Source organism: Penicillium diatomitis (assembly GCF_028827545.1).
Source record: "Penicillium diatomitis strain IBT 30728 chromosome Unknown utg000004l_segment0_segment0, whole genome shotgun sequence".
Lineage (NCBI taxonomy): Eukaryota > Fungi > Ascomycota > Eurotiomycetes > Eurotiales > Aspergillaceae > Penicillium > Penicillium diatomitis.
The window spans coordinates 134,829-148,122 of record NW_026623176.1 but is presented as its reverse complement, the minus strand read 5'-3'; the positions used below and the strand labels follow the sequence as shown (position 1 = coordinate 148,122).

Below are 13,294 nucleotides of genomic sequence, written 5' to 3'. Positions count from 1 at the left end.
TGAGCCAGACGCCGTATCACTCTCCCTTCAAGTGGAGTCAGCCGCAAAACCGGGTTTCTCCCATGAAGAAACTGGCCAAAGTTCATCCCTTGACCTTGTCACCTCAGTAACTGTGTCCATCTCTTCCAAGATACTCCCGTCATCTATCAAGGGTACCTGAGACGAATCGGACGCGCAGAGCCAGTGCTATCAAAGTGCTACAAATAATAGGTACTGAATGGTAAGTTAGTGCCACTGTAGATCGGTGAGATGCACATGTAGATCTACCGGTGTCGGCGCATTCTGCAATATATAGGATCTCTGGTTGACCACTGCGTGGTACACACTGACACAGTCCTCCAGTCGGTAGTCGGTAAACCTCGATACATCTGTGAATCGAGAATCATCGGTCGAGCCCCACTTTTTCCACACTCTTTAAATTTTTTCCCTTTGCCTGCGCGCCTCCAACTCCCCGATTCCGATTGACTTGCATTCATTCTGCACCCTCCCCGCGCAGCGCAGGATCCAGGCCCTTCGGTTCCTCTGACGAGCTTGACGCACATCCTTCTTGTCGGCGACTTTTTCCTCTCTTTGCTTTCACTTTCTCGTCCAGCTTTCTCAGACGTCGTTGCAGCCGGGCGCCTTTCTGAGAGAAGGACAGAAAAGAAACCGGATCCCCGCTCTTCGACGCCCCGTCGCTATGACACCACGAAATATACTACGCCCCGCAGAACCTGCAGACTTCCACAGTCCTTTCAGAGGGTCCTTCCAAGCAAGCTCGCCACTCGCCGAGGCTTCGATTGCTCGTGATCTTGCTCACTATGTCGACGAAGATTCCACCTTCAGCACCGACGAGGCATCCGAGGCCTCGACGGTGCGACCGGTCGACAGACGCCCTTCCAGTTCGTATGCGGGGGGAAACCCACACTCGCTGGCGGGTTCATATCGTCGTCCGGGTTTCTTCACCAACGTCAACCACGCCACCATCATTCCCGCTCCCGCAGACTATCAACCATTGTCGGATGCGGAGCGCTCGCTGGCGATCGAGGAGGAGCGACAGTTGCTCAGTGACAATAATGTGATCTCGAGCGAAGAGGCAGCAGGCCGAGGGCTTCAACACAAATTGAGTAAAGTGTTCTCGACATCATCAGGCCTGGTCGGAGCTGGAAAACACAATGATTCCGTGAGTGGTGGGCAGGATGAGACGACTGCCCTGCTCGGTGCTCCTGAAGCCAGTGAACTAGGCCCAGAGGAGATTGATCGCAAGTGGGAACAGGCCGTGACTGCCGGCCTGATCACGACGACATGGCGACGAGAGATGGAAGTCCTCATTCGCTATTCCGCTCCTTTGATGGTCACCTTCATGCTACAGTATTCACTGACCGTGGCGAGTATCTTCACGGTCGGCCATCTCGGGAAGGAGGAGCTGGGTGCTGTCAGTCTTGCGTCGATGACTGTGACCATTACCGGCAACGCAGTCTACTCTGGCCTCGCCACCAGTTTGGATACCCTTTGTGCTCAAGCTTATGGATCAGGAAAGAAGAAGCTGGTGGGATTGCAGATGCTCCGCATGGTCTACTTCCTCCTCGTCGTGACTGTCCCGATCGCGATCATCTGGTATTTCTCTGAAATCGTCTTGGCCAAGATCGTACCGGAGAAGCGCGTCGCCCAAATGGCTGGATTGTATCTAAAAGTGGCACTGCTTGGATTGCCAGGATATGCGTGCTTCGAAAGTGGCAAGCGATATCTGCAAGCTCAGGGTGTCTTTTCCGCCTCGCTTTACGTCCTACTCATCTGTGCGCCACTGAACGCCTTTATGAACTGGTTCTTCGTCTGGGTAAGTTTCGAAAAAGACACACCAACCATATGCTCACTTCTCATGCTGATCCCATTCACAGAAACTCCAATGGGGATTCATCGGCGCGCCCATTGCCGTTGTCATTACCGAAAATCTTCTTCCAATCTGTCTATTCGCGTACATTTACTTCCGTGTCGGTGCTGAATGCTGGTGTGGTTTCACGAGACGTGCATTTGACAACTGGGGTCCCATGATTCGTCTTGCGTTGCCTGGTCTGATGATGGTTGAGGCTGAGTGTCTTGCATTTGAAGTATTGACCCTGGCCTCGAGTTACCTGGGTACCTCGGAACTAGCTGCTCAGTCTATCCTCGCGACGATATCCAGCATCGTTTGGCAAATTCCATTCCCTCTCTCTATTGCCTGCAGTACTCGTGTGGCAAATTTGATCGGTGCTTCGTTAGTGGGTGCCTCGAAGACTTCAGCTAAGGTCAGCTTCTGTCTGGCGACCGTCGTTGGTCTTTTCAACATGGCTCTCCTTTCGAGTCTCCGCACATCCGTTCCCAGACTCTTCAGCTCTGATCCCGAGGTGATCGAACTTGTCGCCATCGGTCTTCCCGTTTGTGCTGCATTCCAACTTTTTGATGCCCTTGCCGCTGTCTGCAATGGTGTGCTCCGAGGCCTAGGGCGTCAGGAGATTGGTGGCTATATTCAGGTGCTCTGTTACTATCTGATTGCCATGCCTGTGAGCATGAGCACGACATTCGCCCTGGGCTGGGGTATCCAAGGTCTCTGGACCGGAGTGGCGGTGGCACTATTGTTTGTGTCATCGACCGAAGCGTTCTTCATCAGTCGAATCAGCTGGGAACGCTCCGTGGAAGAAGCTCAGCGTCGTAACGAGGCTATTTGAACATGTCATCCATTGGAGATGAGCTTTTTGTATCTTTATATCTATGTTTCTCATTTCTATGAAAATATGTACCACAGATCGCGATGACTTGTGTCGATCGTGAACACAATCACGTGGTAATTTTGTATTCCATCCAACGAAGCTAAAGAATGCCCGTCATTGCATACAAAACTCACAGAAGATAGACATGAAAATACACTTAGGTATATATACCCTCACTGTTTAGCAACGTGCTCAATATCTTAATGTGACTAGTCTATGCTCTTTGGAAAGTCTCCCAATGATCACCTGCAAAATGAAAGCAATTCATACCTAGTAAAGTTTTACCCTATTAAATAGCATACAATTGACACGGGGAAGAGTGACGAGTCTATCAAGCAAAAAAGGGCACTACGACATTAGTGCCGACATCACGCAGATGGGCAACAGTGAAGGTTAGTGCATCCGCTAAAGTCTTGGGTCCACGACTGAAACCGAACAAGGCCTCTTGAGGAAGTCGTCCGTTTAACTATTACCTACCGTATCCCTCATCTACGCCGTGCACTTGAAGTGCCATGTGCTATCTATTCGTTAGCCCCTCTGATACGATCAATCCGCTGGCTCTTATCGCACCGTGCCGTCTATCGATAATTTCATCATCGAGAATGTCATATTGAGATTTCAAATCGAAATTCGAATTGATATAAATTTTTTAATTCATGTAAAATGATTCGTAACAGAAAATGAATTTCTGTCTCCAAACACTGCCGAGGCCAGACAGCGCGACAGGACCTTCCAGTCTTCATCACAGAGGGTCATCGTCTGAGTCTTCCTAATACTCAAGGATGGCCCAAGTCTGTTCGTCTGACGTGGAGAAGATCACACCGGCCCCAAGCAGCTCCTCGCCAGCACGGGCAACGTCGGTAGCGGGGACGTTCATCTTCGCGGCGATTTGTTGTACGTGCAAGCCAGTGTCGTCCTGGGGTTCGGTCCTAAGCACCTGATAGACCCTCTTGGCTAAGGGTGACATGGACATCAACGCCCGGTTCTGGCCCGCTCCGTAGTCCTCCGCACCGCCCATCATAGCATCACCTCCAGCTGCTGATGCGTTCTTGGCGCCAGCATTGGCCCCGCCAGGAGGGCCCCGTGTGAAGAATAGGTGGACCACAGTGGCCTCGAGAATGTGACAGTGCAGCTCGTTGATATCCGTCACTGGAAGCACATTGTGTGCGCCGACATATCGCTTGTTTCCGAAAGACTTGACGGCGCCGGAGATCCGAGCATATCCGTTGAGCTGAATCGCATTCTTGCCGCTGCCAGGGCCTTTGCCTTCGTCTGTGTCCATGCTGTCTGCACTCCCAGAATCAATCCACTTCTTGACCTCGATTTCCCCCGTGCCGTCATCAATCTTATATGTGACATTGGTGCTTTGAGTGCTGATATTGCGTACTTGGCCGATTAAGAGGACGCTAGCTACATCGGCACCGTCGATTTGGTAGTTGGCTTCAGGGAAAGGTTGAGAAGCATCGACGATTTGTTTGACTGTCACGGGACGAAGTGTTTTGTTGTCGCGATCGCCGCCCTGTAGTGACTGTCAGTTGATTCATTACATTGCGAGTATTGGGAGCAGCAAAAGTTTGGCCTCTTACCTTTCCGCCGGAGGGACTGTTCATCTCGCCAGGCATGAAGCCACCACCACCGCCGCCACCACCTCCACCGTAGGAGTTGTAGTTGTTGTAACCGCCATCTGGATGATGTGAGTGCCTGTAGTTGATACAATCGTGGAGAGTGTGAAAGACACTGACCCATTTTTTTGAAAAAGATAATTATAGTGAGCTTTCGTACAGAGTTGGAATCATTTTACTCGATTGGGAGCGTGTTTAGACGCGTCGCGGGGAGCTGTTTGCTAGGTTTGCAGTGGATCATTGAACAGCCGCCACTGACCGCCTTGAACTATTTCTCCAATTTTTTTTTTCGGGCGGTTGGGGCACGAGGAAGTTTTCGGTGTTGAACGAAGGATCTGCTTAAAGAAACATTCTTGGATAGGGCAGCGAGAACATTTTCGCAAACTGAATTCTTGATTGCGACTGACTCCGATAAGTCTCGCGCACTGACCACCGAGGGTCGTCGCCTACGACATTCGCCTTTGAAGATTGTCATTTTGTCAATCATTAATCGGCACGCTACTGTCGATTGGAATTCAAGGCTCCCCACGCTTTTGCCCGCCATGCCTCGCCGTCAGTCATCACCGGCGATGTCGGAAAATGAATTCGACATCACTGGTGCTTTGTTCCAGGACAACGATGACTCCGACATGGAGATTGGCCAGAAGGCCTCCAAACAAAAGATCGACCACAACCAAGATCTTGACTTTCTGAACGCCGACGATGATGGCGATGCTGCCTTCATTGCGACACAACAAGCCTCAGCGAACCGAAAAGGCTCGAACCTCAAAGGCCGTACCGTGAAGAAAGGAGGCGGTTTTCAAGCCATGGGTCTCAACGCCAACTTGCTCAAGGCAATTGCTCGCAAAGGTTTCTCGGTCCCCACCCCGATTCAGCGAAAGACGATACCTGTGATCATGGATGATAAAGACGTTGTGGGTATGGCCAGAACCGGTTCCGGAAAGACCGCAGCTTTCGTGATTCCAATGATCGAAAAGTTGAAGAACCACAGTCCTACTTTTGGTGCTCGTGCTTTGATCATGTCGCCTTCACGTGAACTTGCTCTACAGACTCTGAAGGTCGTGAAGGAAATGGGCCGTGGAACGGACTTGAGATCGGTTCTGCTTGTCGGAGGTGATAGTTTGGAAGATCAATTTGCCATGATGGCTGGAAACCCCGATATTGTCATCGCCACTCCTGGTCGATTCCTTCACTTGAAGGTGGAGATGGATCTGGACCTCTCGAGCATTCGCTACGTCGTCTTTGACGAGGCTGATCGTCTCTTCGAAATGGGATTCGCCGCTCAGTTGACCGAAATTCTCCACGGCCTTCCGTCTGCTCGACAAACCCTCCTCTTCTCCGCGACACTGCCCAAGTCGCTTGTGGAATTCGCTCGAGCGGGTCTTCAAGAGCCAAGCCTCATTCGTCTGGACGCCGAGACGAAGATATCTCCTGATCTCCAGAACGCCTTTTTCTCCGTCAAATCTTCTGACAAAGAAGGCGCTCTACTTCACATTTTGCAAAACGTTATCAAAATGCCCACGGGCCCGACAGAAGTCACGCAAAGGTTCAAGGCGGAATTAGAGGACCCCAAGAACCGAAAAAGAAAACGCCCCCACGCTGGCAAGTCGATCTATAAGGAATCGCCCACTGAGCATTCAACCATCGTTTTCGCGGCGACTAAACATCACGTCGATTATCTCTACTCTTTGCTGATTGAGGCCGGGTATGCGACGTCATACGCCTATGGTAGCCTTGACCAGTTGGCACGAAAAATCCAGGTATTACAACACCCATTGAGCATGGTATAATATGCACGATTTCCACAGATACTAATTCTCTCCTCAAATCTACAGGTTGAAAATTTCCGAAAGGGCATCTCCAACATTCTGGTTGTCACGGATGTGGCTGCTCGTGGTATCGATATCCCTATTCTCGCCAACGTCATCAACTACGATTTCCCGTCTCAACCCAAGATCTTCGTCCATCGTGTTGGTCGTACCGCACGTGCTGGCCGCACTGGTTGGAGTTACAGCCTGGTGCGCGATGCCGACGCTCCGTATCTGCTTGACCTACAACTATTCCTCGGCCGGCGACTTGTTCTGGGTCGTCAGTACGGCACGGAAGTCAATTACGCGGAGGATGTCGTCGTCGGATCCCTTCCGCGTGACCCGCTATCTCAGAGCTGCGAATGGGCTAGCAAGGTGCTCAACGAAAATGTCGATATTGCTTCGCAGCGCCAAGTGTCTGTCCGTGGTGAGAAACTGTATATGCGCACCCGAAACGCAGCATCCTTGGAGAGTGCGAAGCGAGCAAAGAAAGTCACATCCACGGATGACTGGTCCACGTTACACCCCCTTTTCAATGACGACGAAAGTCGAATGGAAGCGGAGCGTGAGAAGATGCTCGCGCGTATTGGTGGCTTCCGTCCGGCAGAGACCGTCTTTGAGGTGCAGAATCGACGCGGCGGCAAGCAAGAAGGCGGAGAGGCAATGGACGGAATCAAACGCCTCCGTGCTACCGTGGACAAGAAGAAGATCCGGGCTCAGCACAAAGAGCAATCTGAGCTGGCCGAGCTCGGCATTGCTGTCAGAGGGGCTGACAAGGGCGATGAGGGTGAGAGTGATGAGGATATCCCCGATGAGGCGGGAGATAACATGTCCGAGGCCTCCGAGGGCGAACTGGAGGTGACTTTTTCGGCCTACAACCAGAAAGACAAAGCTTCGAGCAAGACGAGCGGCGTCTCAGCCAATGCCTTCCAGAACCCTGATTATTTCATGGGATACACGCCTGCGAATCACAACAGTGCAGAAGACCGAGCGTACGGTGTCCACTCTGGTACAAACTCCAACTTTGCCCACGAGTCTCGTAATGCTACCATGGACCTGAACGGTGATGATGGACAGAAGAACTTTGGCGAGAACCGATCGGTTATGCGATGGGACAAGCGACACAAGAAGTACGTCGCCCGTCAAAACGACGAGGACGGATCCAAGGGAACCCGTCTCGTGCGCGGAGAGAGTGGTGCAAAGATTGCTGCCAGCTTCCGCAGCGGACGATTCCAGGACTGGAAGAAGGGCAAGCGTATGAGCAATCTGCCTCGCGTGGGCGAGGCGGAAACTCCCGGTCTCACCACGGGATCGGGCATGCCCGGTGTCCACGGTCCTGGAGGCCGCTTCCGTCATCAAAGGCAGCAGGCTCCCAAGCGTGCCGATCCATTGCGTGCGGATTATGACAAACAGAAGAAGAAGAATGAGAATGCCCGAGAACGCCAGCAGGGCCAGGTTGGGGGTGCAGCGACTCGTGGCAAGAGCGAGATTCGCTCCACTGAGGATATCCGTAAGGCGCGAAACCTCAAGCAGAAGCGCCGTGAGAAGAACGCTCGACCTTCCAGGAAGCGCTAGGGGACGCGCTGGCTGTCGAGAAGAGGTCCTTGTTTTGTGTATACACCGGGCTTCAAGGGCGGGGTGCGTTTCTTCTGTCCATGATGTTTATACCACTCGCCTACTGCCCGTCTGCATGATACCACCTGTGTTGTTCCTTTGCTCATTCAAAATTCATTATGTTGATGAATAGATCAGTTTCCATCGTATAATGGATACTGACTATGTTTCTCCATCGTTTTGCCGAATGTACTGTAGCACTCAAGCTTTGATCCGGACGTTGAGGTGAGTGCTGTATATTGTAGGTAGTAGGTAGTGGTACTAGGTACTACACTCATCCACTCTCTAACTGTATATAGTATACTGTACCCCGGATGATGCATATTGTCCAGCTGGATGTCCAGATTCGCTCCTCTCCCTCGTTTATGCAAAGTCCAATTCTCCCCCTGATTCTGCATGTCAAATTGGTCAGATTTCAACGCGGCCTAACTCGTGGGAGTAGACGTGGCTCAGAGACGTGGTTCTCTTGCGGCAACGCGTGGTTCTTGCACACGCCATTTCCAACTTGAACCCTGAATTCCGAACTCGACGGGTCCTGATTGAATCCTATCGTTCTCTCATCTGCCGCTCTCCAGAAAAGCTCCGGTGACGACCAATGAGGGAGGTTAGTATGGTGTTTGGACACTGGACTACTGGAGTGTTGGGGGGGGGGTTTACAAAAAAAAGGATAAGGAAAACCGTTGCAGGAGGTAGAGCCAACTGGAAGCAGGAATACATGCTGATGGGTTTGAGCCCTGGATCATGATGCCTTGGGCCAGTAGAGAGCTCACCTAAGTCTGTTTCCCCCCCTTCTTTTTCAGGCCAGAAGCGGACGCAACGAATGAGAAGGAAAAGGAGAAATATGTCAAGGAAAGGATGAATGGGTGACTCTGGAGCCCACGAGGTACGATCAAACCTCTCGAATCATGGTCTCCGCGCACGAAGTCCAAGCCATGAGGATTTTTCATAGTCCACACTCCACAGTTCACAGTTCCACACAGCGATGGGGATCAACGCCAATATTGGTCTGATACTGCGGTTGACCGTGACAATCACCTGATTATGGGCAAATGTAGGTGGTTGTTCGGGCAGTAGTTGGGATAAATGTGTCCCTAGTCTCCAACTAGTTCCTACTCCCTAGACGCCCTGCGAGTTCTAAGCTTTGGTCATACAATGACCAAACTTGGTACTGCTGTAACTGTCAGTGCCGGTAGAGTCGGTAGACTCGGTACCTAGTACCTAGTACCTAGTACCTAGTACCTACTAAGTCAATACTAGACTACTAGTAGTACTGCGTCGAGGTCGAAGGAAAAGTTCAATCCGCGTTGCCGGATCGTCTGACAAATACTCAACTAAAGCCGTCAAGTTGTCAATTGCCCGCACTCTCATGTGGGTCGGACCCTCACCATCTGTACCCAAGCTAGACAAAGGCAGATCTGTGGATGGATCCCTTTTTTTTCCAAAACAGTCAAAAAGAGAAAAAAGAAGAAAAAAAAAAACTCCCGGGTTTGCAGAAACCATGTCATTGTACTTGGTGCTCACAGATTATCCCAAAGCATAGATATGAGATAGATGGACGGGTGACAAACTTATGAGTATATCGTTGAAGGCTATAGAATCCCAGCTGTGTCGCAGCCCAGAATTTCTCCACAAAAGTCTGATCTCAGGACTATTGCTCTGGGTGGGTGTCAATAGTGGAATTGGAAACAAGGCCTGACAAGGTGGCAGCACAGACCAGGACGGACCATTCCAGTACCGAGTAACTTGGAGGATCAGATCGTCTACCGAGTAGTAGTAGTGTACCGACGAGGTGCACTAACTGCATACTGCGAACTGCAAACTACAACTAGTTAGTAGTTACTCGGACTACTACTATTGCAGCCTCTGGTGCACGTTGCCCTTTTCGGACAAAGTGGAGACACAACTGCCAAGTTCCAACTAGCTTTGTAAAAGTGGTTCGCGCTATTGACTTAAAAGTGGTCCCCAAGCGCTATCGTGCATGAACCCGGGTGACAGGAGAAAGCCTCCCTTGCTGCTCTGTCGACTGCAGGTTCCACCCAACATTGTGCACTGCAGTAGTGCCGTGGGGGAGTGATTGCCAGGCGAGCTCTCGAGTGGTTGGAAGTACTATAGTAGTGTGCCCGGATTTCAAGTAATGGGTAGTGGGTACCAACACCGAGTAGCGACTCTGAGAGGAGGCACATGTACCATGTACAGATACTACAGATTATGCAGTTAGTAGTAACTCTATACACAGTCTGCAGTATGCACATTGCCCCGTCTGTCGTGTCCGACCCTTCTTCTCAAGCGTCAGTTCAAGAACAATTTGACTACCAGTGCCAAGTTGGTGTATATCACTCTGTTCGAGCCAATTCTCATCATCTGACATATGACATGATCAGTGGGACCCTGTCCATCCTGCGTGCGAATGGTCTCCCGACTTTGTGTTCAGTTTTCCCTGGTGGGGACATGCGTACCTCGGCAAGGGGAGTTGGGCGGGCAAATGTTGTATGTACTACTACTAGCCCAGGCTACTCTACCAGTCTGCCTATGTAGTTAACTTATAGTAGTTACTAACTTAGTTACTAACTAACTCAGTACTTGGCGGGAACCTACAATACTCGCCATTTTAGTCAGGAATCGGCTGGCTTTCGATGAGCGTCCGCATCCGTGTGGTCATGTGCAAGTGTCTCGACTCATGGAAAAAGATTCAAAAGGGGTGTCCTTTGAATCAGTAGCAGATTCGGGCTGGACCGGGATCGTGTCTAGGTCCTCGAACGGATAGAGGCATTTACGCACTTGATCCACGGTTTCCAAAACCGATTGAGCTGAAGTTGGAGCGGACGAAGAGGCTAGGGGTACGTATCGTGTGTTTACCGCCACTCCATTACTTACCAGGACCCTTACGACCTCTAGCCTTGCCGGGGCTCCGTACGACAAACTCATGTGAGGTTGGAAGAGCATGGTGACCGGCTCGTGAAGTAGTTGCAATTGGTCACCTGACAACTGAAAACAGGTCGGTGAGGTTGATGACATGCACTGTGCAGTCCCGCTACCGCTACCTAAGGTATCCCCTGGTTGGCCGTCTCTACCTAACTATGTCGAGGTAGTAGGTAATGGGTGGTAGGTAGGTATGAACCCTAAGTGCACTGTGCAGTGGATTGAGGTTTTGCACTTGTAACATCGATCATTCGACCAGTGCCATCACCATTTACCCAAAGAACCTTACGCCCGACAGCTCGAGTCGATTTGCTGCCTGTCGCCTCCATTTTTGACGTTCGATCCAACATTAAAAGAGAGTCGGCAAGAAGTTGAGCAAATCTTCCGACCGGATCCTGTTGCAACCGTCCTCCCTCGGTTGTACCACGTCGCCTAGTGACGGATATGTTCTGCAAGGGTTCTCATTCGGAGCACTCGTGCCAGTCCATGAACATCCCCATCTTGATCAGAAGATGATCGACCCATGACAGGCAACCGTCCGTCTCCAAGGGGAAAAGAAAAAAAGCTCCGGGAACGTCGAGGGTGGACCTCAAGAGCAGGGACGGAGCTATCGTGTACGTGTAGACGTGTACACTGTAGTCTGTACAATATGTGAGTTGCGGTCATGGGTTGGTGACCCTCTGGTGATCTACCGTGCATGCTGTATAACCTTTGCAGGGCGAGGGCAGCAAATCATCACGAGCAGAAAAAAGAAAAATACAATTGACATGGTCCAATAAAAGCCCGAAGAAGGGATTCATTACTTCACTCAATCTCCGCCCGGACCGATCCTACAGTATTGACTCTATTGAGTATGTTGGCCGCAGCTTGGTACGAATCTCCGATTGATTACCATGTTACTCCAGGGTCTGACAACTGAACCCTTAGTACATCACTCACGGGGCGCTCTTTGGTCATGACGAATATCCTGCTGAATACTCCCAAAATTTGGAAAGATGAGCAATGCAATCCTGGGCGTACATGAGAAAGCCAAGCCAAAGCGCAGATCGAGATTGGGGGTACACGCCGTTTGGTTGACATGGACGGCGCGGCATCCATAGATCAGCTGTACTTCAGTACACCGATGAGATCTACAGTACATGTCGATCGTTCGCGGTCGCCTCCCTGAAATTTCAAAATGACTACAACGTTGAATGAGGTCCATAGTGATCGCCGGTATACTAACTATGCGCTAACTTCTGGCTAATGCGACCCCTTCTCGACAAGTCAGAGTGCTGATGTATGTAGTATGTAGTATGTAGTATGTACGACAAATGCAATCCTGGAAAGGTTGCTGGGCTGTGGGCTCTGGGCTCTGGGCACTGAGCACTGAGCACCGAGCAGGAGTAGTATGACTATGAACAATCTGTGAGTTTGCATTATGACTGTGCAGTACATGCAACTACGCCTTGTCCTCTCAGGTGAAATGTGTAACTGTACTGTACCTCCAAGTGACCGAGCGCAACTATTGGCAGTGGCGTGTGAAAAAGCTGACGTCGTGACGGCCCAGCCAGCCGCGACGCCGACCTTGCCTTGCGTCGCGGCGGATGGCAGAGGGTGGTCGGGATCCTCTGGCATAAGCCGCGACCAAGAGTTGCGTCTGGGATCAGGGCGGAGGTCCGATGAACAGGAATGGTCATGGTCCAGAGTTAAGGTCAGTGTAGCACTGTAGTCAGTAGTGAACCGACAGAATGTAGTTCGGTTGAACCTATACAGTGTTTGGTAAGAATCGTTAAAGAGGTCGGCCTGCTTGGTCCAAATAGCTGTGGCCCCATTGCGGTACTTTACTTCTACCTAAGGTATTCAAGGTGGTAAGTTAGTCTTGTGCATACCTAACGTCCAGTCTTCCACTGAAGGTTGAGTAGGAATAAGTACTTCGCCTGTGCGAATTATGCGGTGGCTTGACCAAAAAGCTTTCCTGTTTGAAATCCACTATTGAAACTTCAATAGCCACTCCGAATTTCAACCGGTTGATCGTTCTCAGTGCGGCCGCTTGCGCCGAGGGAAGTAGTCGGGAGCTGGGAGTCCCGAATGACAGTCACACCAGAAGTCCCCATCACGGGCGTCTCTGCATTCGATTTGTTTGCTGCGAGGATCGTCGCCCAACAGTGACCATCCGTCCATAGTTCGTTCCGGGACCCTGGTCGAGGGCCATAGATACCGTGTTCAAGTGTTGACTGTTGATCCATCAATTCCTCCGCCGGCGATTTTTCTCCGGGTCGGAGCATTCCAGCCTGATTCTCATCGCTTCTCCATTCTTTTCTCCAATTTTGGATGATGGTTGGTCCGTCCAGTTGAGGAGACGATCTCGAGGCAAAAACCTCCGTCATGACCGCCTGTCAGATTCCCATTCTCATGGCGATCACTTGCCCTTTTTGAGGAGATGGGATTTCGTTCCTTCAAGTATGTTGCTTTTTCGGCTCGTGCACTTTTGATCCGCGAGTGGGTTATGAATCTCCAGAAAATGGGACAGTGCAGAGTGCCAAGTGCAAAGTGTAGATAGTAGATAGTGATACTAGATGGCAGTGCGACTACAGTTCAAGTCCAGCAAGCTTCGTCGTTGAAA

At 51.0% G+C, this 13,294-nt stretch overlaps 4 protein-coding genes across 4 annotated transcripts; 2 read left to right on the top strand and 2 right to left on the bottom strand.

Moving 5' to 3' along the window:
• Positions 1 to 679: 679 nt before the first annotated feature.
• N7539_003390 (MATE family efflux transporter) lies at positions 680 to 2,684 on the top strand (the record flags this gene model as incomplete). Its single annotated transcript, XM_056932992.1, has 2 exons — positions 680 to 1,816; positions 1,878 to 2,684. The coding sequence occupies 2 exons, from the start codon at positions 680 to 682 to the stop codon at positions 2,682 to 2,684; spliced, it is 1,944 nt and encodes a 647-aa protein (XP_056790533.1).
• Positions 2,685 to 3,495: 811 nt separating this feature from the next.
• On the bottom strand, positions 3,496 to 4,472 carry N7539_003389 (uncharacterized protein; the record flags this gene model as incomplete). Its single annotated transcript, XM_056932991.1, has 3 exons — positions 3,496 to 4,245; positions 4,313 to 4,410; positions 4,469 to 4,472. The coding sequence occupies 3 exons, from the start codon at positions 4,470 to 4,472 to the stop codon at positions 3,496 to 3,498; spliced, it is 852 nt and encodes a 283-aa protein (XP_056790532.1).
• A 418-nt stretch (positions 4,473 to 4,890) lies between these two features.
• On the top strand, positions 4,891 to 7,731 carry N7539_003388 (ATP-dependent RNA helicase DBP10; the record flags this gene model as incomplete). Its single annotated transcript, XM_056932990.1, has 2 exons — positions 4,891 to 6,108; positions 6,157 to 7,731. 2 exons carry the CDS (start codon positions 4,891 to 4,893, stop codon positions 7,729 to 7,731), a joined length of 2,793 nt encoding a protein of 930 aa, XP_056790531.1.
• A 4,940-nt stretch (positions 7,732 to 12,671) lies between these two features.
• Positions 12,672 to 13,058, bottom strand: N7539_003387 (uncharacterized protein; the record flags this gene model as incomplete). The annotated part of the gene is made up of 1 exon (XM_056932989.1): positions 12,672 to 13,058. One exon carries the CDS (start codon positions 13,056 to 13,058, stop codon positions 12,672 to 12,674), a length of 387 nt encoding a protein of 128 aa, XP_056790530.1.
• Between the last annotated feature and the right edge of the window lie 236 nt (positions 13,059 to 13,294).